The sequence below is a fragment of the Hypanus sabinus genome (genome assembly GCF_030144855.1).
Source record: "Hypanus sabinus isolate sHypSab1 chromosome X2 unlocalized genomic scaffold, sHypSab1.hap1 SUPER_X2_unloc_17, whole genome shotgun sequence".
NCBI classification, from domain to species: domain Eukaryota; kingdom Metazoa; phylum Chordata; class Chondrichthyes; order Myliobatiformes; family Dasyatidae; genus Hypanus; species Hypanus sabinus.
In genome coordinates, this window is record NW_026778987.1 from 328,025 (window position 1) to 353,385 (window position 25,361).

A 25,361-nucleotide genomic window follows, 5' to 3' on the forward strand; every position below is an offset into this window, starting at 1 on the left:
CACAAAGCCATAGTGACTATCCTTAATCAGCCCTTGGCTGTCCAAATACTTGTCGACTTGTACCAAATACAAATCTCTCTGAACATCTTACAATAATTTACATATTACTGATGTCAGGCTCACTGGCCTGTAATTACCTGGTTTGCTATTGGAGCCTTTTTTAAACAATGGAATAACAAGAGCTACCCTCCAATCCTCTGGCACTGCACCCGTGGCTGAGGACATTTTAAATATTTCTGTCAGGGACCCTGCAATTTCTGTCAGGGACCCTCTAGTCTCTCTCAAGGTCCGAGGAAATATCAACTCAGGCCCGGGGGATTTATCTACCTTTATACACTGTAAGTCAGCAAGCACCTCCTCCTCTTTAATCTACAAATTTTCTATGACACTACTGCTTGTTTCCATTCCTTCCATTTACACTATGCCAGTTTCCTGAGTAAATACTGATGCAAAAAATCTGTTTAAGATCTCCCCCATTTCGTGAGGCTCCACACATAGACGACCAACCTGATCTTCTCGGGGGCCAATTTTGTCCCTTACTATCCTTTTACTCTTAATATACTTGTAGAAACCCTTCAGGTTTTCCTTCACATTATCTGCAAAAGCCACCTCATGTTTTTGTTCCCCTTCCTGATTTCCTTCTTTAGTATTTTCTTACATTTTCTATACTCTTTAAGTAACTCATTTGTTCTTTGTTGCCTCTACCTGCTATACACTTACCTCTTTTTCTTAACCAGATCGCCAATATCCCTTGAAAACCAAGGTTCCCTCTGCCTGTTAACTTTGTCTTTAATCCTGGCAGGAAAATGCAAACTCTGCACCCTCAAAATTTCACATTTGGAGGTCTTCTACTTACTGAACACATCCTTGTCAGGAAAAAAAAAACTTATCCCAATCCACTCTTCCTAGATCTTTTTTTCATTTCCACAAAATTAGCCCTTCTGCTATTTAGAACCTCAACTTGAGGACCAGGCCTATCCTTATCCATAATTAACTTGAAACTGATGACATTATGATCATTATGAACCCATAATGTTCGCCTACGCATACTTTTGTCACCTGACCTGTCTGGGTTCCTAATAGGAGATCAAGCATTGCATCCTCTCTCGTAGGTACCTCTATATATTGATTTAGAAAACTTTCCTGAAAACATTTCACAAACTCCAAGCCATCTAGCCTTTTTACAGTTTGGGAGACCCAGTCAATATGAGAAAAGTTAAAATCCCCGACTATTACAACTTCCTGTTTCTTACATTGGTCTACTATCTTTATACAGGTTTGCTCCTCCAATTCTCTCTGACTATTGGGCGGTCTATAATACACCCCTATTAGTGTGGTCACACCTTTCCCGTTCTTCAGCTCCACTCATATGACCTCTGTAGACAAGCCCTCCGGGCTGTCCTCTCTACGCACAGCTGTGATATTTTCCCTGACTAGTAATGCCACTCCACCCCCTTTCATCCCTCCCTCTCTATCATGTCTGAAACAACGAATATTTCTATCATGTATAAACCTTAGGTGAGAGGTTATCTTTTTGTATTAATGTATTAAAAATAAATTATAAATTCTACCAATGGAGCCTCTTACTAAAGGATTCATATTCAAAGTAGTATCCAACAAATCAGATTCTTGCATTTCTGGAAACTTAGATAATTATTTTTGTAAAAAATGTCTACCCTGAAGAGAATTTTTGCTAATTAACTCTTCAAAAGTCATCGATCGACCATCACAAAATAAATGAAAATAAAAATAAATAAATCTGCAAAAAAAAAACAGATCACCTTAATCACTAAAGATTAAACAAGATTGGGAGAGAGAACTTAATATGACCTTTGTTAATGAAGATGGTCAATTCTTCTTTAATATGTGCCAATCAGTATTTAATTCAATTTAAAATTGTTCCCTGTTACTATTTAACAAAGGAGAGACTATCCAATATATTTCCTACCATAGACAGTTATTGCGATAGGTGTAAAACTGAAGTAGCCACTTTTTCACATATGCTCTGGTCATGCTCTTCATCAAAATCTTTTTGGAAATCTTTATTTTCTACAATTTCTAAAGCTCTGAAAATTAATTTACAACCTAATGTACAAACCTTTGATTTCTGTCTGTACAGGCAGTCCTCGCATGACCTTTATCCTCCTCCACCTCACTATCTGCTCTAACACTTTGGTTCTCCTCCCTCTGCAAATCTCCCCCCCCCCCCCACCCCCCGAGCAGCACTGGCAAATCTACCCGCAAGGATGTTAGTTCAGGGCAAACCGTCCCGTCGGAACAGGCCCCACCTTCCCGGGAACAAAGCCCAATTGTCCAGAAACATGAAGCCCTCCCTCCTGCACCATCTCGTTAGCCACGTATTTAGCTGCACTCTCCGCACATTTATATTTACAGGGAATTTACTCCTGACGCCGGTCCCGGGACCCGACCCGTTTACAGACCCGGAGCGGAACCGGAGCAGATTGTCAGCCACTGGTTTCCATCCCAGGTCGCGAAGAGAGGATAAAGTTTCCCGGTGAATTTATTCCCAGTTAAGGTGTGGAGATGGGACTTGTTCTCCGCGTTGTAAAATGAAACTGTCCCGGACTCGTAACTGAGATAAACTCGCACCCTCCCGGGGATGGGACCGGCAGCGAGACGGGACTCGGGGGAGGTGAGAGCAGCGAACACGTTACAATCCCGATGTAACACGTCACCAACCCGCCTGATGACCCAAAATCCGGTCTCCGGACTCAGACTGAACCCTCCCTCCCTCTCCACAGACTCTGCGGCGACTCCTAGACACCAGCCCCGATTCCCCGTCACCTCCACCTCCCAGTAATGTCTCCCCGATGTGAATCCCTCCGATCCCAGCACACATTCCCAGTCTGTGAATCTCTTCCCGGTGTCAGGGAGATTCCTCCGTGTCCCGGTATATCTCACACTCTTCCGATCCTCAGACACCTCGAGATCCGGATTCGCCGTTTCCACATCCAGGGTGACAGAGACTGGGGGGAGAAGCAGAGAATTAGAGAGACCCCGGGGATCGGGGGGAGACTCGGACAGCGCGGCCCCGGGGATCGGGGGGAGACTCGGACAGCGCGGCCCCGGGGATCGGGGGGAGACTCGGACAGCGCGGTCCCGGGGATCGGGAGGAGACTCGGGCAGCGCGGCCCCGGGGATCGGGGGGAGACTCGGGCAACGGGGCCCCGGGGATCGGGGGGAGACTCGGACAGCGCGGCCCCGGGGATCGGGGGGAGACTCGGGCAGCGGAGCCCCGGGACCGAGGGAAAAGGCCGGTGTGACGAACCTTTGACTCGACTAAAGCAGATGTCTCCACAAGGGTTTTCCACTGAACAGGGGAAACATCGTCCGTTTGCAGGAATCCTTAAGCAACACAGGTCCTGATGAAGTGTTTCAGTCTGAACCGTCGACTGTTTACTCTTTTCCATAGAAACTTCCCGGCCTAATGTTCCCCCAACAATTTGTTTGTGTTACTCTGCTTTAAATATATTCAATTATTTGGCCTCCACAGCTGCCTGTTGCAGATTCACTATCCTGTGGTTAAAGGAATTCCTCCTCATCTCTGTCCTAAATGGACATCCCTACTGTCGGTGGCTGTGCTTACCGTTCTCGACTCACCCACATCCTCCCAACATCAACTCTCTCCAGGAAGCTGCCAGAGAAATCTGGCGAGACCCTTCATCAGGACCCGTGTAGCTTGGATTACCAGCATCTGCAGATTTTCTCCTGTTTGATTTTTAAAGCAGAAGTTGATAACTGCCATCAGGTTCCTTTTACCCCTGCGATTTCTTAGCTCAACCCAGAAAGATTCTGCACCTTCCGATCCTATGTCACCTCTATCTAATGATTTAATATCATTTCTTACCAATAAAGCCACGCCACCCCCTCTGCCTACCTGCCTATCCTTCCGATACACCGTGTATCCTTGGACGTTCAGCTCTCCGAGACATGCATCCTTCAGCCACGTCTCAGTGATGGCCACAAAATTATACCTGCCAATCTGTAGCTGTAAGACAAGATCATCCACCTTATTCCTTATGCTGTGTGTATTTAAGTATAACACCTCTTAAGGTGTTACTTTGTTACTTTTTTGTTTTGATTGTACTGCAACTCATCCCAGTGGCTGCAAATTTGCCCCATCACCTGCCTGTCCTTCCTGACATCTTTACTGCTCACTATCTTAGATTTACTTCCGTTCTCCCTCTCCTCCGCTCTATCATTCCGGTTTCCCATCCCCCTGCCAAATTAGTTCAAACCCTCCCTAACAGCTCTATTAAACATTCCCGCTATGATATTGATCCCCGTCGGGTTCAGGTGTAACCCGTCCTTTTTGAACAGGTAATACTTCCCAGAAGAGACACCAAAGATCCAAGAATCTGAAGCCCTGCCTCCTGCACCAGTCTCTCAGCCACGCATTCATCAGTCTGATCCTACTATTCTTGCCCTCGCTAGCACGTGGCACAGGTAGCAATCCTGAGATTACTACCCTGGAGGTCCTGCTTCTCAGCTTCATTCCTAACTCCCGGAAATCTCTCTTCAGGAGCTCCTCCCTTTCCCTCTCTATGTCATTGGTAGCAACATGTGCCAAGACAGCTGGCTGCTCGCCCTCTCCCTTCAGGATATTCTGGTCCCGATCCGAGACATCCTGTACCCTGGCACCAGGGAGGTAGCACACCATGTGGGTATCTCTACCAGGCGCACAGAATCTCCTGTCTGTTCCACTGACTATGGAATCCCCTATGACTACCGCATTCCTCTTCTCCCTCCTTCCCACCTGCACAACAGCGCCAGGCTCAGTGCCAGAGACCCGGTCACCGTGGCCGTCCCCTGTCAGGTCATCCCCCTCAACAGCATCCGAAACGATATACTTGTTGCTGAGGGGGGCAGCCACAGGGGTGCTCTCCACTATCCGGGCATTTCTCTTCCCTCTCCTGACAGTCACCCAGTTTTCTGACCCCTGTAGCCTAGGGATGACTACCTCCCTGTAGCTCCTGTCTATCACCTCTTCATTTTCTCTAATAAGCAGTAGGTCATCAAGCTGCAGCTCTAGATCCCTAACACGGTCTCCGAGGAGCTGAATCTCGGTTCACCTGGTGCAGATGTGGCTATCAGGGAGGCTGGGGGTCTCCCAGGATTCCCACATCTGACACCCTGAACAAAGCACTAACCCTGCAGACATGCTACCTAATTCTACAGGAATGAAACAAAGAAAGATAGGTCTACTCACCCACTTACTTTGCCAAGCACACGGTCTTTTTAAACCGTTAGCTAAAGTGCCCTGCTGTTCCCCCGTCCGTCCGGGCCGAATTGCCAAGGGGAGAAAAAGAGTCGGTGCCTCGCTCTCGGCTCTTCCCGTTACCACCTAAGCCCGTTGAGCCAAAGCCCTACACTCTGCTGCCACCCACTCCGCTGCCCGCTGTATAGGGTGGTCATCTTTTTAAACTCTCCGCGCTGTCCTGCGCAGTCTCGCCGTTCTTGTACGCAAAGTTTTTTTTTAAACTGCCTTCCATCAGAATTTAGCTCCCACACCGCCCTTCTTGTCCCAATCTCAAAAAAACACCTTCAGTCCTGTATTCATCAGCCTATTCCACAAATTCAGCAAGGCCTTTGATGTCGATTATAGACCACACTTGGAGTATTGTCTGCTTTTCCGGTTCCCGAATATGGGGAGGATGTCATTACACTGGACAGGAGGCTTCAGGAGGATGTTACCAGGACTGGGGGCTTGGGTTAAAAGCAGAGAGTGGATAAGCTTGGGCTATTCAGCTGTAGTGTAAGATGTTCAGGTATGACCCCTTATCGAGGTAAATAATTCATAAGGAGCTTAAATAACGTATCTTTTTCCAAGAAATGGGAGTACAGAACCAGAGGCCTGGGATTGAAAGTGAGACGGGAAATTTTTCTGAGTGGTCTATTGGGTAATATTCTCATAGAGAGGGAGGTTGGAAAATGGAATTTGCCCTCAGACGCTGTACAAATAGGTATAAATAAAGTATTTTAAAATAAATTTGGGCAGGTACACAGATGGGAAATGGTTAGAGGGTTGGGGGGGGGGCAAACACACACAAATGGGCCATGCTCAAGAAGACATCTTAGTCTTGCAGATTGATGAAGTTGGCCTTGAGTTCAACATCCATCAAACCCTCCCAGATCATCCTCCTGAGGAATCTCACCCCGGAGTCTGTCTGTGAAGTGTTGATGTGACGTCACGTCAGAGGGCAGCTCAGTGACACAGAACAGACAGACTGGGTAAGGACGGCAGATTTCAATCCTAAATGGGAATTTGTGCCTATTTCTGTGGCCGTGTGTCACACTCTGATAGTATATCTGTGTGTGTGTGTGTGTGTGTGTGTGTGTGTGTGTGTGTGTGTGTGTGTGTTGATTGTGGTAAATATCTGTGTGGTGTGTATACACATTGAAGGACAGTGTGCACATTGAAGAATTTGTATGTTACAGTGTGTCATCACATGTCTGGTGTGTGTTGACAATGTGTCACACGTGATTGAGTTGTTTAAATGAATAAATGACTGTCTCTGAAGAGATTGGTTTCCAGGTTACTGAGGGAAATAACAACGTACATTGCTGAGGCTCTGACTACAATCTGCCAGTCCTTCCTGTGTATGTGTGTGAGGGAGCTTTGCCAGGCCGGTTATGCTGTGTGTGCTTCTCCCGAGATGAAATTTTGACCCATGTCAATGCTTGTTGGTGTGTCCGAGCTCATTCTCACAATGCTTCAATGAAGTGGTCTGATCAACATAAGACATAGGAGCAGAATTAGGCCATTTGCCCATCGAGTCTGCTCCGCCATTCAATCATGGCTGATCCCTTTTTTCCCTCCTCAGCCCCACTCCCTGGTCTTCTCCCCGTAACCTTTGATGCTGTGTCCAATCTAGAACCTATCAAGCTCAGCCTTAAATACACCAAACAGGTTCCACAAATTCACCAGCCATTGGCCCAAATTTCTCCGCATGTTTTAAATAGGGGCCCCTCTATCTTGAGGCTGTGCCCTCTTGCCCTAAACTCCATCGCCATGGGAAACATCCTTTCCACATCTACTCTGTCTAGGACTTTCAACATTCGAAAGGTTTCAATGAGATCCCCCCTCATCTTTCTAAATTCCAGCGAGTACAGACACAGAGCTATCAAACGTTCCTCGAATGATAACCCTTTCATTCCTGGAATCATCCTTATGAAATGAACCTTCTGCAATGCCAGCACATCTTTTTTTAGATGAGGGGCCCAAAACTGTTCACAATACTCAAGGTGAGGCTTCACCAGTGCCTGATCAAGCCTCAGCATCACATCTCTGCACTTGAATGCTATCTAAACCCCTTGAATTCAAAGAATCCCAACAGGTTTGTCAGGCAGGATATTCCCTAACGAATCCATGCTGACTTGTCCTATCTTGTCCAGTGTCACCAAGTATTCCATAACCTCATAGTTAACAACTGACCCCAATTTCTTCCCAACCACAGAGGTGAGGCTAACTGGTCTGTAATTTCCTTTCTGTTGCCTTCCTCCTTACTTAAAGAGTTAAGTGACACTTGCCATTTTCCAGCCCTCGGGCACCATGCCAGGGTCCAATGATTTTTGAAAGATCATTTAAAATGCCTCCAAAATGTCTACTACGACCTCTTTCAGAACACTAGGGTGCAGTTCATCTGGTCTGGGTGACTTATGTACCTTGAGGTCTTTCAGCTTTTTGAGCACCTTCTCCCTTGTAACAGTAAATGCACTCACTTCTCTTCCCTCGCACTCTTCAACACCGAGCACAGTGTTAGTGTCTTCCACGGTGAAGATTGGTGCAAAATATTTGGTTTATCTGCCATCTCTTTATCCCGCGTTATGATATATCCGTCCTCATTTTCTAGCGGCCCTATATCCACTCTCATCTCTGTTTTATTTTTTTACAATACTTGAAAAACAATTTGATATTTTTTGCTAACTTGTTTTACAAAGACATGTGTGTAAAAAGCGCCTGAAGGATCTTTGTAGAGCAGAGTCACCCCAACCACAACCTGTACCAGTTGCTACCATCCGGGATACGGTACCGCAGCATAAAAGCCAGAAGCAACAGGCTCCGGGACAGCTTCTTCAACCAGGCCATCAGACTGATTAACTCGTGTGGTAACAACAATATTCCTATGTTATATGAACCAGCCTGTTGTACGTATTATTCATTATAAATTACAATAAATTGCACATTGCACATTTAGGTGGAGACATAAAGATTTTTAATCCTCATGTATATGAAGGATGTAGGTAATAAAGTCAATTCAATTCAAATCAATTTATTGTTTATTTTTCCCCTCCCAATCATTCTTTTAGTTCCTCTCTGTAGGTATTTAAAAGCTTCTCAATCCTCTGTCTTCCTACTAATTTTTGTTTAGTTGTATCCCCTCTCTTTTGCCTTTACATTAACTTGTCTTCCCTTGTCAGCCACGGTTTTACTATTTTGCCATTTGAGTATTTATTTATTTTTGGAATACATCTACCCTTCACCTTCCTCATTTTCCCAGAAACTGACACCATTTCTGCTCTGCTGTCATCACAGCCAGCATCTCCTTCCAATTTGCTTTGGCAAACTCCTCTCTCAGAACACTGTAATTTCTTTCACTCCTCTGAAATACTACAACGTGAAGACTTTACTTTCTCCTAATCAAATTTGAAGTTGAACTCAGTCTTACTGTGAGCACTGCTTCCTAAGGTTTCTCTTAACTTCTCACCTCTGGTTCAATACATAACACCCAATCTAGTAGAGCTGTTCCCCGAGTAGGCTCAACGACAAACTGCTCTAGAAAGCCATCACATTGCATTCAACAAACAGACTCTCTTGAAATCCTTTACCAACCTGATTTTCCCAATTGACCTGCATGTTGAACTCTCCCATGATTATCTTAACATTGTTCTTTTCATCAGCCTTTTCTATTTCCAGTCGGAATCTGTGGGCCCCAACCCACTGACTGTTGGGAGGCCTGTATATGACTGGTGTCAGTGTCATTTTTACTTTTGCAGTTCCTTACCTCAAGCCACAAGATTCAATATGTTCCAATCCTATGTCACATTTTGCTGTTGATTTACCAGCAGAGTCACACCACCCCATCAGATCTTCCTTCCTTCCTCCGATACATTGTGAATTCTTGAACATTCACCTCCCAACTACAACCATCCTTCAGCCACGTTTCCATGATGGTCACATCATACCTGACCATCAGTAATAGTGCAACAAGGTCATCCACCTTATTTCTCATCGTCCATGCATTGAGATATAACACTTTGTGTACTGTATCTGTTACCCTTTTTAATTCTGCATCCCTAATGCACTGATACTCACGTTGCTGGCTGCAATTTTCTCCTCTCATCTGACCGCCCTATCTGACAGTATGACTGCATGCTATCTTGCATTTTTACCATCAGTCCTATCCCTTCACTCCAGTTCTAAACCCCACCAAATTTAAACCCTCCCAACAGCTCTATCAAACCTCTCTGTGAGAATATTGTTCTCCCTCGGGTCCAGGTGCGACCCATCCCTTTTGAGCAGGTCATTCCTCCACCAGATGAGATCCCAATAATCCAAGAACTTGAATTCCTGTCCCCAGCACCATCTTCTCAGCCATGCTCTATCTGCCAAATTATTCTGTTTCTACCCTCACCAGCACGTGGCACAGGCAGCAATCCAGAAATTACAACCATGGAGGTACTGGTTTTGAGCTTTCTACCAAGCTAGCCAGATTCTTTTCAGGACCTCTTTGTTTTTACTTCCTATGTAATTGGTCCCAAAATGCATCAAGATGGCTGACCCTTCACCCTCCCTCTCCAAAATGCTGCAGACACGATCGGAGATATCCCTGACCTTGGCACCCAGGGGGCAAGATACCATTTGGGGGCCCCATATACGTCCATAGATTCTCCTGTCTGTCTCCTTATGATTGAGTCCCCTGTCACTACTGCTCCCCTCTTCTCTCTCTTAACAAAATTAAGAGTTGTGGATCCAGAAGGGGAAAGACCTGTGTCAGTCAGAGTCTGCACTCACTGTGCAGGAAGGACTTGTGTATTTTCCTGACAATCCCAGTCACCCGCTTTTATTCCTTACAATATCATCAAGTCAGTGTTAAATTCCCCGCTCTTGAGGAAGGATTCAAACTCGTCCTGGTGTGTTAGTGCATTTGTCTGGGATCAGGACACAGTGGTTCATCTGCCAGTCCCATGTACTGGTTGTATTGTGGTCATGTGCTGATGTGTTCAGGGGTCTGACATCTCCAGCTGACCATGTGACAGTGATGCCTCTCAGTCAGTGGGGTTGATGTGGAATAAACATCACTTCCCCTTCAGTCCATTATCACAGCCAATCTTTGCTTCAGCTTATAAATTAATTGTGTTTCATGAACAAGGAAAAATGAATCTTTGTAAGTTTTACCTCGGTTAATGGCATCAAGTGTTTCACTCAGCACTGTGTTCAGCAAATAGAAGCGAACGAATTTTTCAACCGGTAGGGCCTCTTCTGTCACTGACAATTCCTGGACATTGTCACTGATTCTGTAAATAATAAACTGTAGTGATAAACTGGAATTTTGAACTATTTTACAAATCCATACAGGGTTTCAGTAAAGAGCATTTCCTACCTCCTATTTCGATGAGCTTCCTCCTGAAATAAATAAAAGCACAAATCTGATTAGACTTGGACTTAATGTCCACATTCTGAACTTCATCCAAATCATTACAAGGTGTTGAAAATTCCCACTCCCACAGTCTCAAACACACACCAGCAATACAGAACAACGGGGTAAATTACAGGGAAAATTTCTGCAATTTAGACCATTACTCAGAGGATGGAACTGTCAGGAAAGACAGGACAGGCTGTGCATTACCATCTGGATAAGACGTCAGAATGATATAATGGAACAATTTAAGATTAGTGATGGATTTGCTTGCGCGAATCTGGAAAATGTACCTCATTATGGCGAACACGAGAGGACACAGGTGCTTGGAAGTAGTACGGAGGAGATGTCCGGGGTAAGTGTTTTGGAATGGGTGGAATGAGCTGCCGGCAACGAAGGTGGAGGCGGATGCGATACGGTCTTTCAAGAGACTCCCACACAGGTACATGGAGCTTAGAAAAATAGAGAGCTATGGCTTACTCGGTAATTTCTAAAGTGAGTAGATGTTCGGCACAGCATTGTGGGCCAAAGAGACTGTAATGTGCTGTAGGTTTTCTTTGTTTCTATGTTTCTATTTAGGGGGAGACCTTCAGTCAAAGATAAAATGCCAGGAGGTTTTTAATAAATCCCACAAGAAATTTAGTGTAGAGGATGTGGAACTCAGTGCCACAGTAGTGGTTAAAATGGAACAGCAGAGACTGACTGTAATGGGGAGGCTGGATAAACACGTGAGACACCAGGGACTTGGGGCATTGTTGCTGGGTGCGGTGGGGAGGTGGCAGGAGGTTTGTGGCCGAGGGGAAATTGATAGAAGATGGACCAAATGGCCTGCTCATGACGGAGAATGGGACAGAATCCCATGTAAATCTAATTCGAAAAAGTAGAGACAGTGAAAGTTTCTATAATCTGATGGAAACCGGATATGGAGGATAAGTCTGATGTGTGGGTCACATTCTTTGTTCTCACGGATTGACAGAGAGACCCTCACACCCACCGCACCAGACACACTCACAGCCTGTGACTGGAAATGGGAGTTAATGGGAGTTTTAGAGGATATTTAATGTGGTAATTAAGGACACAATCAGCAGCTCTGTGTTATGATCAGAGTAAATCATTGCAGAAAATATTACATTCTGTCCTGAGATGTACAGAAGTTGTGGAAGTCCAGTTTTGGGGAAACAACAACCCTGAATAGTTGCATCAATTGTCTTTTGAGAAACAGTTTACTGCCATTTGTCTAGCAGTGTCTGCATTGCATTCTGTGTTATGTGTTTATTGCGATAACCAGTCACGTGAGTGGAGACATGGTAAAAGTGAAGTGAATAAGTTACGTATTTGTACTTTTTTCAGGCTTGTTTTGATCCTGGGACAGGCAGATGCCATATCTTTTGTTGACCGATTAATTGCAGTTTAATTTACGATTAATTATGCTGAAATTTCATTGCTTAAATATTGTATGTTGCTGATAACGGATCGAATATCTGTCTCCGATATTTAGAATGTCATTAGCGGAGTGATTGGAGGTTCCTCATGCAAGGAGGATACTCTGTGTGAGGTCACCAGCAGCGGCAATGGATTCGGTAGAATTGGCCGCTGTGCTGTGTTTATTTCAAATATACTACTGTACAGAAGTTAAGGAAGTCCAGTTTTGGGACAACAACAACCCTGAATAGTTACTTCACTTGTCTGGTGAAAACCAGTTTACTGCCATTTGTAAATGCTGTGTGTAGGAGCAACACGTCTGTTTTCTGTCTGCATTGTATTCTGTGTTACGTGTTTATTACGATCCAGTCACGTGAGTGGGGACGTGGTAAAAGTGAAGGGAATAAGTTACGTATTCGTACTTTGTTCTGGGCTGTTTTGATCCTGGCACTGGCAGCTACCATATCTTTTGTTGACCGATTAATTGCAGTTTAATTTACGATTAATTATGCTGAGATTTCATCGCTTAAATTTTGTATGTTGCTGATAAAGATGGAATATCTGTCTCCGACATTTTAGAATGTCATTAGCGGAGTAATTGGAGTTTTGTCATGCAAGGAGAACACTCTGTGTGAGGTCACCAGCAGCGGCAATTGATCTGTTAGAATGGGCCGCTGAGCTGTGTTTATTTCAAATATACTACTGTTCATTTAGTTCAATTTGACAGAAATAAATTAAAATGTAATCCCTCACCTTGAGAAACATCACATTGTCTTTTTGATCCATCTGTTCCTTTAACTTAGTGATTTCCTCCTGAATAATCCTTATATTCTCTTGAATCTTAAGAAGATTTTTCTCCATTGGGTTGAGAATCCTCTTCTCTTCTTCCCTGAGATCCCTGAGTAAGCTTTGCTCTTTCTCACTGATAATCTGGCGCAGTTCAGCAAACTGAGATGTGATGTGGGTCTGAACACTGTGTGACTGTTTCTGTCGAATGAAAGGTGAAAATTAATTTACTGCATTGCTGTGTTGTATTTCCTGATGACATAAAAGTGACCATTCGGTCCATTGTGGTCCATACTACTTCTGAGACATTCCCGTCAACTCCTTTCCCTTACATTTTCCTGAAACCTATTCTCCCTCAGTGGCCCATTAACACCCAGCAGATTCACATCACTCTCCTCCACCTTCACAGGGTTAATTGTAATTAACCATTCATCCTGCATGTCCTTGGAATGTGTCTGAAACTGTCATGGCCACAGGGAGAGCATGCAAACTCCACACAGACAGCACCAGAGGTCAGGATCGAACCCAGGTCACTGGAGCTGCGATACTCTGCTATTCTGCATTAAATGGAGCAAAACTCGACAGTAAATTCCGCTCAGGAAGCCTCACCCGAACTCCGGAAATCTTCTCTTTCTGTTGCTGCTCCTTTTCCTGGAAGTCTGATTTATTTTTTGTGAGAGAGTCTAAGAAAGATTTTAGCTGATCCTGGAAGTCAGAGAGTGAAGGAAATAGAAACCAAGATGCATCAAAGTAAACAGGGGATCAAACCCGATTATCACACAAAATGCCGGAGGAACTCAGTGAGTCAGGCAGCATCTATTCAGGGGAAATAAACAGTCGGTGTTTCAGGATGAGTCCCTTCATCAGAACTGGGAAGGAATGGGACAGAAGCCAGAATAAAAAGGTTGGGGCCCAGAACCAGCCGACAGGTGACGGGTGTGACAACGTGAGGGGGAACGTGGGGGAGGGTGATGAAGTGAGAAGCTGAGAGGGGACAGGTGGAAGAGGTAAAGGGCTGGAAAAGAAGGAATCTAATACGAGAGGACAATCGACCATGGAAGAAACGGGAGGAACTGGGCTGTTTGCGGCCCTGAATGGTGACGAGGGAGGAGGTTAGGAGTCAGGTGTAGAACTTATCCCGCTTGCCTGTGTCGGTGCCAGGAGGGAGATCAGTGGGGAGGAGCGAGTGGATCAGGGCGATACAGTACGTAGAGCGCGACCCGTATAGAGAGCGGAGAGTTGAGGGGTGCGGAGGTGGGCTGTGGGACGGATAGATGCTAGAATCCCGTTGGAGACGGCGGAAGTTGCAGAGAATGTTGTGTTGGTTATGGAGGCTCGTGTGATGGTATGTAGGAGAAAGGAAATGTGTTAAGTACTAAATTAACGTTTAGTTTTTACCTTGTAGATTTTAACAGCTTCTTTAATCGGCATGAAGCGGTGCTGTCTGTGTTCCTGCGCGTCTCTACAGACCAGACAGATCAGTGTCTTGTCCGTTTCACAAAACAGCTTCAGTTCTTCCTCATGTTCCTCGCAGTAACGTTTACTTTCCTTCCCTTTCGGGTTCAGGTTTAGATTTCGAGCTTTTTCAGCCAGATTTGCTAAGGCCCGATTCACCCTGAGGGTGCGGTCAGCAAACTCCTCTCTACATTCCGGGCAGGAGTTTCTCTGCTCCCTTTCCCAACACCGTGTGATACAAGAGCGACAGAAGTTGTGTCCACACTCCAGAATAACCGGATCGGTGAAGAAATCCAGACAGACGGGACAAATTACTTCCTCGATCCAACTCTCGGCCTTTCTTTTCGAAGCCATGTTAACTCCCGGCACTTCCTGATTCCGAATGCTTTCACTTTCGGGGAGCTGCTGATCCCCTGCAGTACCGCGATTGTCCACTACGCGCGCTGCAGTCTCAGGGAATGAACATTCTGCTGCTGGATATGTTCAGTGGAAATTCTGGCTATTTCCATGTTAGTGTGGGATCAAAAACAAATTAAACAGGGAAAAGATAAGAAAACGCAAAATGGACTGTCTAAGCCCGACGACGAGCGTAGGTGAGTTGGCCATATGCCCAGCAACCCCATCTCGTAAACTAGCGACAAAAAACGTCAGCTGGAAGTCCAAAGGCCCCATCGCTCAGATAGGAAGGACCGTTCCGGATCGAGATCCTTCATCTGAACTGTCTCAACCCGAAATGTCGATTCTCCATTTCCCTCCACAGATGCTGCTCGACCCGCTGAGTTCCTCCAGCAGCTCGTTTTTATCTTTCTCCAGGTCTAAGAGAGTCAGAGTGGAGGGTAAAACGGTGAATAAGTAAACAGTGAAAACATGCCATTAAACTGGGGATGTGGAGAGAATATTGTGCTGTGAGGAGAGAGATGCAGTGGTGATGACCGACCTGTGGCTGCAGGAAAAAGCACAGGACTGGACATTCTACGTCATAGGGTGGAAAATGTTAATTTTTCGGTGAGGTCCAGATTTCAACAGCCCTTCGTGAGAAAACCTTCGTGACTTGACCCATGTCCGTCCCGTCTCCAATAGAAGGCCTGGTCTCTTTCACTCTGGATACAGTTCAGATGTTGATACTTTTTTGTATCAAAATAAGCTTTATAAGCTTTATTCAGAATGATAAAACGTGCCTATGCCTTTACCCAATGAATTTACATTCGTTCTCTATGGGGTGTTCTGTTGTCTGTTGTCGCTCATGTGCCCCCTGGAGTGGTGAACAATAATTGAGAGGCTTCCTCATCCAACCTGGCCTCTCCCAGTCGAGCAGTAGAGGGACCCGATAGTTCCAAATGTGTCCCTGTAGTCTGGAATGTGTCAGTCGGCAGCATTCCTGTACCAAACCAGTTCCCAAACTTTTTTTATGCCAAAGACCAATACCAGTAACGGTGGACCCCAGGTTGGGAACCGCTGCTCTCCGGACATCTCGGCGTGATGGCAAGCCAACAAGTTTTGGGCGTCTTTCCCCGAGTTGATGATCTTCCAGCAGCACTCGCTGTCCGTTTTCCTGCGCGTCCTGGGAACAGCCCGAGGATCAGTGAGCCTTCTGTCACGCAGCTGCAGTGGCACAGTCCCTTGCATCTTTCTCCACAGATCTTCGCCAGCCCACAGTCCGCAAAGAGGTGAGTGACCCTCTCGTCTCCACTGCAGTAATCTCGGGGTAGCGCGCTGTGAGAGTGATCTCCGGGCATGTAGCAAGGATCAGACTGGGAGGGCCCCTCTCGTTTCCACTGCAGTAATCTCGGGACAGCGCGCTGTGGGAGTGATCTCCGGGCATGTAGCAAGGATCAGACTGGGAGGGCCCCTCTCGTCTCCACTGCAGTAATCTCGGGACAGCGCGCTGTGAGAGTGATCTCCGGGCATGCAGCAAGGATCAGACTGGGAGGACCCCTCTCGCCACCAGAAAGGTGAGAGCTTGGTGCCTGTTGGTGAGATCTGCTGACGAGGCATTCTGCCAGATGGTCTGGGCTGTCTGCTCAGGGAACCACTCCACTGTGTCCATCCAGTCCTTCTCCTGCTGACCACTGTCTGGTGTCCTGGTCTGAAAGAACTAACACAAGGTTCACATGGAGAAGCTTCCTGACTGAGACAGACACAGTCTCACAGGGTATTTACAGGGTAGGGGCAGGAATGAAGTTTCTCCTGGCTGGGCAGTGGAACCAGGGATCACAGACTGAAAATCCGAGATCACCTCCGCAGGACTGCGATGAGGAGAAATTTCCCCAACATAGTGCGGTGAATATTTGGAGTTTTCTTCACAGGTTTTCTAAATTAAACGGACATATTTTGGGGCTCGGCGATGTTGGGAACGTTTCAGGAAAGTGGCGCTGAGGTCAAAGATCAGCCATGTTCTGAGTAAGCGGCAGAACAGCGCAACGGTCCGAATGGCAACGCCTGCTCCTGTTTCTTATTTTCTAAATCACGAGTTGACCTTTGTGCCTGTTCTCCCTTGGCCTTCAGCCTGTCGGATTGCACAGGGGAGCGGTGAGAGCTCCGGAGATCCATCAGCAGCCGCTGCGGTTATTTCATGCTCTTGTTATTTATCGCTGTTTCTCCATATTTGCATTCGCGCAGTTTGTTACCTTCAGCACTCTGGCTGATCGTTCACTGCCTGCTTGTTATCGTTACTTTTTCTAAGTATGTCAGCAGGGAAATGCTTCTCGTGCTTGTATGTGGTGACTTTTCTGTACTCTGATAATAAAATTTACTTTGAAATTTGAGTTTCGGGAAACTTGCTTTAATTCTGAGAACAATCTGTCATTGACATCTCCAGCTCCGAGGTAGCAGCCCGTTCACACATACTCACAGCCAATCAGCGATCGCTACTGAGAGAAGGATGCTCTCATTGGCTGAGGGGTGTCAATGAGCGACCGGCCGGGCCGGAGTTTGGAACCGGGACCGAGTGGGCCGGAGACCGGGAGCTGCGCCTCGGGTTTCGGCTGCACCACTGGCGGGTCGTGAATCCTTTCGAAGGCAGAGCTGGAGAGACCGGCGGAGATTCCGTGAGATGTTTCAGCTGCACGGAGGGCGCCCGGCCTTTCCCCTCGGAGAATCGGGGCATGTTGTCTGGAGCTGTCTCGCAGACCCGTCCCTTCCTGTTGGGAGACGGGAGCTGCCCCGCAGCGGCTGCCGATGGATCTCCGGAGCTCTCACCGCTCCCCTGTGCAATCCGAAAGGCTGAAAAGGGAGAACAAACCGCAAAGGTAAACTCGTGCTTTAGAAAATAGGAAACAGGAGTATGAGTGCCCATTCTGCCCGTTGCGAATGTACCTTATCCTCACTTTCCTGCAACGTTGCCATCATCGCTGAGCGCTAAATTTGACTTTAAATTTAGAAAACTTGTGGAAAATATTCCAAATATTCACCACAATCTGGGTGAGGAAATTTATCCGGATCTCAGCGCTGCTGAGTTGATCTCAGATTTCGAGTCTGTGACCCCTTGTTCAACACACACACCCCCACCCCGTCCAGGGAATACATCATTCCTGCCCCGACCATGTCAATATCCTGTGAGTCTGTATCTGTTTCAGTCAGACCACCTCTTATTTCTCTAGATTTGAGACAGGCCCAATCATTGTAATCTCTCTGAGGACACTACCACAACCCAAAATCAATCTGCGAAACTTCTTCATTCCCTTTATCCGATAAACTGCCTCTGGGACGGGGACCAGACCTGTGAATAGTGTTCCATGCAGGCTCTCAACAGGACCCCATGTACCTTCAGAGGAGATCTTTATTCATGTATTCGACTATAAGGCCATTTTCCCTATCTCATCTGCTTAGCTATTTAATCATGGCTGATCCATTTTTCCTCTCTGCAGCAATCGCCTGTCTTCCCCCATATCCCGTCATGCCCTGTCCAATCAGGAATCAAAGAACCTCTGTCTAAAAAATACCTTACGAATTGGCCTCGCAAGCTGCCTGAGGCAAAGATTTCCACAGATCCAGTTCTTCCTGTGACAGAAATTCTCCTCATCGCTGTTCCAAATGGACACCCTTCTATTTTGAGGCTGTGTCCTTAGACATGCCCACCAGAGGAAACACCTTCTCCACATTCACTCCATCAAGCTCTCTCAGTATTCAACAGGTTTCAATTAGGTCACCCCTCATTCTTCTGAATTCCAGTGAATTCAGACCCAGAGCCATCGAACAATTTTCATATAACAAGGTATATAATCCTGGAATCATTTTCTTGAACCGCATTTGAAACCTTTGCAGTTTCAGCACACCCTTTCCAAGATAAAGGGCACAAAACTGCTCCCAATTCTCCAGGGGTGGCCTCACCAGTGCTTTATAAAGACTCAACATTACATTTTTGAATTTATAGTCTTATCCTCTTCAAATGAATGGTGACATCGCATATGCTTCCCTCACCACAGACTCCTGCAAATTAACCTTTAGGGAATCCTGCACAAGGACTCCCAAATTCCTTTGCATCTCAGTTTTTGAAATTTCTCTCCATTTAGAAAATAATCCATAAGACCAGAAGAACCGTAAGACATAAGAACAGAATGAGGCCATCTGGCCCATCGAGTCTACTCCACCATCAATCATGGCTGATCCCTTGTTTAAAATCTCCTCCTCAACCCCAGATCTCGGCCTTCTCCCCGTAACCTTTGATGTCATGTCCAAACAAAAAGCTATCAATCTCTACATTAAATACACCCAACGACCTGGCCTCCACAGCTTCATGTGTCAACAAATTCCACAAATTCCCAATACTTTGGCTAAAGAAATTTATTTGCATCTCTGTTTTGAAAGGAAGCCTCTCTATCCTAAGGCTGTGTCCTCTTGTCCTGGACTCTCCCACCATGGGAAACATCCTTTCAATATCTACACTGTCCAGGCCTCTCACCAGGACCCCATATACCTTCAGAGGAGATCATTATTCATCTATTCAAACCTTCCTTCCCATTCAATGCTCTTCATTTAATATCGAACTCAAACCGTGAACAGACACAACACAGCCTCAGCCATGAATTTAAAGGGCAGGTGTTGCAACAGTTTCAGCATCATACCGGGGGCCACGGAGCAAGCAGGGTGTCACAAAGGGAGGAATGTGGGAGTGTTGTATGTCTGAGACCAGCTGTGTGTATTTGTGTATCAGAATCAGGTTTATATCACCGGCGTATGTGCTGAAATTTGTCAGCAGTAGATTGCAATATTTAGTAATAAAACTACAGATTATAATCAGTTTGTGTAAAATTATATTTAAAATGCAGTGCAAAAAGTGAGGGAAAATCCTGAGGAGGTGTTTTATCGGCACATTGTCCATTCAGAAATCTGACAGTGGGGAAGAAGCTGTTCCTGAACCGGTGAGTGTGTCTCCAGGGTCCTGTACGTCATCCTTGATGGTAGCAATGAGAAGAAGTCATGTCCTGTGTGATGGGGATCCTTAATGATGGATGCTACCTTTTTGTGGCATCATTTTTTGAATGTGTCCTGGATGCTGTGGAGTCCAGAGCCCATGAAGGAGCTGGCTGAGTTTACAACTTTCTGCAGCATTTTCCGATCCTGTGCAGTGGCCTCTCCACACCAGGCAGTGATGCTACCAGTTAGAATGCTCTCCACAGTACATCTGTAGAAATGTGCAAGTGTCTTTAGTGACAGACCGATTCCCCTCAATCTCCGAATGCAATATAGCCGATGTTGTGCCTTCATTGTAACTGCATCAATATGTTGTGCCCAGGATTGTTCCTCAGAGATGTTGACAGGCAGGAAATGGAAACTGCTCACCCTTTTCTCTTCTGATCCCACGATGAGGACTGGTGTGTGTTCCCTCGACTTCCCCTTCCTGAATCCACAATCAATTCCTTTGTCTTCATGATGCTGAGTGCAAGGTTGTTGCTGTGACACCACTCAACTTGCTGATCTATCTCACTCCTGTACTCCTCCTCGTCACCATCTGAAATTCCACCAACAATAGTTGTGTCATCAGCAAGTTTATAGCTGTGTCTAGCCACACAGACGTGGTGTAGAGAGAGTAGAGCAGTGGGCTGAGCACGCATCGGTGAGGTGTGCCAGTGTTGATTGTCAGCAAGGAGGAGATGTTATTTCTGATCCACACAGACTGGGGTCTCCTGGTGAGGATCCAGTTGCAGAAGGAGGTACAGAGGCCCAGGATTTGGAGCTTGTTGATTACAATTGAGGGTCTGATTGTGTTGAACGCTGAGCTGTAATCAGCAGCCTGACTTGTGTATTGCTTTTATCCTGGCGATCTGCGGCCGAGTGTGAGCCAGTGAGAATTGTTGACAGATTGTGGCGATTGGCAAATTGCAGTGGGTGTCTGCACACAGACAGGAGTTGATTGATCATGACCAACCCCTCAAAGCACCTCATCACAGTAGTGTGCGACACCGGGAGATAGTCGTTGAGGCAGGTGCCCCTGGTATTTTTGGGCACTGATATGATTGTCGACGTTTTTAAACGTGTGTGTGTGTGTGTGTGTGTGTGTGTGTGTGTGTGTGTCTACGTGTGTTTGCACGCTTGAGCAGAGAGACAGAGTATTTGAGGTTTTCCAGTTCAATTCAGGAATATTTCCAGTATTTGTTGTGCCTCGAAAGACGGGTCACGGTGTTGGGCCGACCATTCAGATCAGAAAAAATATAATTTACCCAGCAGACTGAGCAAACAACCCGCTCTTGTGTTTCAGAGTTAATTACAAATTGAAATGTACAATTTAAAATGTGCAAAGTAAATTTATTATCTAAGTATAGGCATGTCACCATGTATAATCCTGGGATTTGATTATATCGTAAATTCAGTGAACTCAAGAATCATTATCAGATGAATGAAAGATCGCCCCCAACAGGACAAACAAAACAACCATGTGCAAAAGACAACAAAATTCAAATACAAAAGAAATAAAACTAATAAATAACTCAGAAATAAACGTCAAGAACATGAGATGAAGAGCTGTTGATTGTGTCCATTGGTTGTGGGAATTGCAAAGTATAAGGATCTGGTCTCAATTTAGAAATTTTTTTGTTTCATTGAATTTTTCATTATAATCTCCCATTCTCCTTAATTATTTTTTTTTATCCCTTCGAGTGACAAAGTCTTTAAGGATTCGGATGAACTAGGTATTAAGAGTTTTTGGGACTTGTTTATCTCAGGATCTCTTGCATCATTTGACCAATTGTCAAACAAATTTGCACTCGCAATATCACATTTTTACAGATAGCTTCAAATTAGAGATTTTCTACGTTTCCAATTAGCTACTTTTCTTATAGGTCCTGATAAAAATTTACTGGACGATCTTTTAAATTTAAAACCAGTATCTATAACTTGTTGGTTGATTCTAGATAAGACTTTTTAGATAAAATAAAAAAGCTTGGGAGGATGACCTAAATTGTCAGATTTCTGATGATAGATGGAATAAAATTCTTAAATGGGTTAATAAATCATCTCTCTGTGCTCGTCATTCTCTTCTACTATTTAAAGTGCTTACATTTCTAAACAGAAGCTGTCCAGTTTTTACCCGAATATTTCCCCACTTTGTGAAAAATGCAACTCTGCTGTTGCCTCTTTAATTCATCTGTTTTGGTTTTGCCCTACAATTGAAAACTTCTGGCGGGAAGTATTTCATATCTTCTTTCAACTTTTTAGGGTCCAATTTGACCCAAATTCCCTTACTGCCTTGTTTGGTATTATTGCAAATGAAGATATAACTTTAAATACTCCTAACCTACAGGTTGTAGTTTTTATCCTCTTTTAGCAAGAAGGACAATCTTGCTTAAATGGAAGGAGTCTACCCCTCCTACACATCTTCAATGGCTACGTGATATTATGTCATATTTAAATTTAGAAAATAATCGCTGCTCAGTCTTAAATTCGAAACAATCTTTTTATGATATTTGGGGACCTTTCCTAAATTACTTTTCCAATTTATAAAGTTTAACAGTGCACAGACTTTTATGTATATTTTTTATCTTCTCTTCTTAAGTGAGTATGTTTTTTTTTCTAATTATCCATTGTCATCCATCAGCTTTTTTCTTTGATAGTTGGTAGGGGGTTGACTTTTATATATATATATAACATTTCTTTTATGATTTATGACCTATCTTTAATTTTTTGATTACAGAGTGCTATACCTTTATGTGTTAAGCTAAAACATTTTGATCAATTTTATTACAATATTTGAATGTACACAATTTATGTTGTGATGCATCTATGTGTTGCACTCTGTAAATCTTTTTTTTCTTCTTAATAAAAACATTGTAAAAAGAAAGAAGGACCTGTTGGTTGAGTGTAATAACTGTTCCTGAACCTGGGGTTGAGGCTCCTGAGGCTCATGCACCTTCTTCCTGATGGCAGCATGGAGAAGAGAGCATGGCCTGGGTGGTGGGGGTCCTTGATGATGGATGCTGATTTCCTGCGACAGCACTCCACAGAGATGTGCTCAGTCGTGAGGAGAGTTTTACCCGTGATGTGCCCGGCCATATCCACTATGATGTGCAGGGCCATACTACCGAGGACAGACAGTTTCTGCTTTCTTGTAATTGCACTTGTGTCCCGGGCTTGGGACAGATCCTCTGAAATGTTGACACTGTGGAATTTAAAGTTGCTGAACGTCTCCACCTTTGAGCCCCGATGAGGATTGCCTCATGGGTTCCTGTTTCCTCCTCCAAAGTCCATAACCAGTTCATTGCTCTTGCTTGCATTGAATGAGAGGCTGCTCTTGGACCATAAGACCATGAGAGACATGAGCAGAATTAGGCCATTTGGCCCATCAAAACTGCTCTGCCGCTTCATCATGGTAAATCCATTTTTCCTCCCAGCCCCATTTTCCTGCCTTCACTGCGTATCCTTTCATGCCCTGACCGATCGAAAGTCCAACAACGTCTGCCTTAGCAAAAGGAAAAGCAGCATCCGTCATCAAGGCAAGATGAGGTGAGGCACCTCCCACACCATACCCATCCATTTCTGTCCCTCCCCTCCCCACTCTCTTGCCTACAAAGCTCACATTCACTCCTTACCATTACCTACCTAGGACTGTTTAAAGTGCACAAAACAGTGCAGGCATTACTATAAATAATAAACAGGACAGTAGGGCAAGGTGTCAGTCCAGGCTCTGGCTATTGAGGAGTCAGCTTGGGGAAAGAAACTGATACATAGTCTGGTCGTGAGAGCCCGAATGCTTCGGAGCCTTTTCACAGACGGCAGGAAGGAGAACAGTTTGTATGAGGGGTGCGTGGGGTGCTTCATAATGCTGTTTCCTTTGTGGATGCAGCGTGTAGTGTAAATGTCTGTAATGACGGGAAGAGAGACCCCGATGATCTTCTCAGCTGACCTCACTATCCGAGATGGTGCAATTTCCAAACCAGGTAGTGATGCAGCTGCTCAGGATGCTCTCAATACAACCCCTGTAGAATGTGATGAGGATGGGGGGTGGGATATGGACTTTCCTCAGCATCCGCAGAAAGTAGAGACGCTGCTGGGCGTTGTTTGCTATGGAGCTGGTGTTGAGGGATCAGGTGAGATTCTCCGCCAGGTGAACACCAAGAAATTTGGTGCTCTTTACGATCTCTACCGAGGAGCCGTCGATGTTCAGCGGCGAGTGGTCGCTCCGTGCCCTCCTGAAGACAACAACCATCTCTTTCGCTTTGCTCACATTCAGAGGCAGGTTGTTGGCTCTGCACCAGTCCGTCAGCCGCTGCACCTCCTCTCTGTAAGCTGACTTGTCGTTCTTGCTGTTGAGACCCACCACGGTTCTGTCATCGGCGAACTTGATGATGTGGTTCGAGCTGTGTGTTGCAGCACAGTTGTGGGTCAGCAGACTGAACAGCAGTGGACTGAGCACACAGCCCTGGGGGACCCCTGTGCTCAGTGTGATGGTATTGGCGATGCTGCCTCCCGATTTGGACTGACTGAGGTCTCCCAGTCAGGAAGTCTCGGATCCAGTTGTAGAGGGAGGTGTTCAGGCCCAGTAGGCTCAGCTACTGTATGAGGTTGGTGGTGGGTGCTGGGAGATCCCCAGAGTCAAGATGGTTGGTGATGGTGTGGGAGATGATGTCCTGGTGTTCCTTACTGGGGTCCTGTTCGAGGGGTAAGTAGGAGGAGGTGTCTGAGAGTTGGTGATAGGCCTCAGCAAGGTAGGGGTCAGTCCGACAGACTACTACAGCACCTCCCCTATCTGCGGGTTTGATGGTGAGGTTTGGATCAGTGCAGTGGGGGTGGAGAGTCCAACGTTCAGAAGGAGTGATGCTGGAATTGGAGAGAGGACGTTGAAGTCCAGATGGTTAATGTCCCGTCAACAGACTTCGTGGGGTCCTGTTCAAATTCCCGTGGCTCCTATGAGCCCCTTTTCAGGTCAGCACATCTTTTCTTAGACATGGGGCAGGAAACTGCTCACAATGCTCCAAGTGAGGCCTCTTTGTAAAGCCTCACCAATGCATCCTTGCTTTTCCTTTCGAAGTGAATTCAACATCACAGAGAATTTCCTCAACATCCACTCAACCTGCAAATTATCCTTCAGGGAATCCTACACGAGGATTCAGAAGGCCCTTTAATTTTTTTATTTTTTTAATACTTTTTCCAGTTACAAAACGGTCCGCCCTTTTATTTCTTCTACCAAAGTACACGACCATGCCGTCCCCGAAATTCAGTCCTTCATCCATTGATGTCCTCTGTAAATCTTTCTACAGGAAAGAAACAGCAATTTGTGTCCGGGAATTCTCAAACACAACACACCTCTGTCCGGATATTTAAGGAGTGACCAGATATTTCCATTGCAACACCGATACATCGGTTGTTGATCCTTGAAGTAGTGTCTCATCTCAGCCGGAGACGTGACTGAAATATTTTCGATGTAACTCAGTGAAATCCACTGGAACCGGGCGCTGAGAACACAAGTAACAGAAGTAAGGCTGTTTGCAAGAGGGGGATGAGCGGTCTCCGTTTTCTAAAGAAGCCGAGATCCTTGAATGTGTCAGGTAGGATGCTGGAGATGTTTTACCAGTCTGTTGTAGCGACTGCAGTCTCCTTTGCCGC

The 25,361-nt window shown here is 45.5% G+C and overlaps 1 protein-coding gene across 1 annotated transcript; it reads right to left on the bottom strand.

The window, feature by feature from the left end:
* Positions 1-1,605: 1,605 nt before the first annotated feature.
* LOC132385755 (zinc-binding protein A33-like) lies at positions 1,606-14,682 on the bottom strand. The gene is made up of 6 exons (XM_059957982.1): positions 14,268-14,682; positions 13,479-13,574; positions 12,837-13,070; positions 10,626-10,648; positions 10,421-10,539; positions 1,606-2,987 (listed from the first exon to the last, which is right to left on the bottom strand). The coding sequence occupies exons 1-6, from the start codon at positions 14,676-14,678 to the stop codon at positions 2,434-2,436; spliced, it is 1,437 nt and encodes a 478-aa protein (XP_059813965.1). The 5' UTR covers positions 14,679-14,682; the 3' UTR covers positions 1,606-2,433.
* Between the last annotated feature and the right edge of the window lie 10,679 nt (positions 14,683-25,361).

Excerpts from the sequence above, each read along its gene's own strand:
- LOC132385755 (XM_059957982.1), bottom strand. The coding sequence starts at position 14,678 with ATGGCTTCGAAAAGAAAGGCCGAGAGTTGGATCGAGGAAGTAATTTGT. Across the intron at positions 13,575-14,267 it reads AAGCTGTTAAAATCTACAAG|GATCAGCTAAAATCTTTCTT; the intron begins GTAAAAACTAAA and ends TCTGACTTCCAG. Across the intron at positions 13,071-13,478 it reads AGAAGATTTCCGGAGTTCGG|AAACAGTCACACAGTGTTCA; the intron begins GTGAGGCTTCCT and ends TTCATTCGACAG.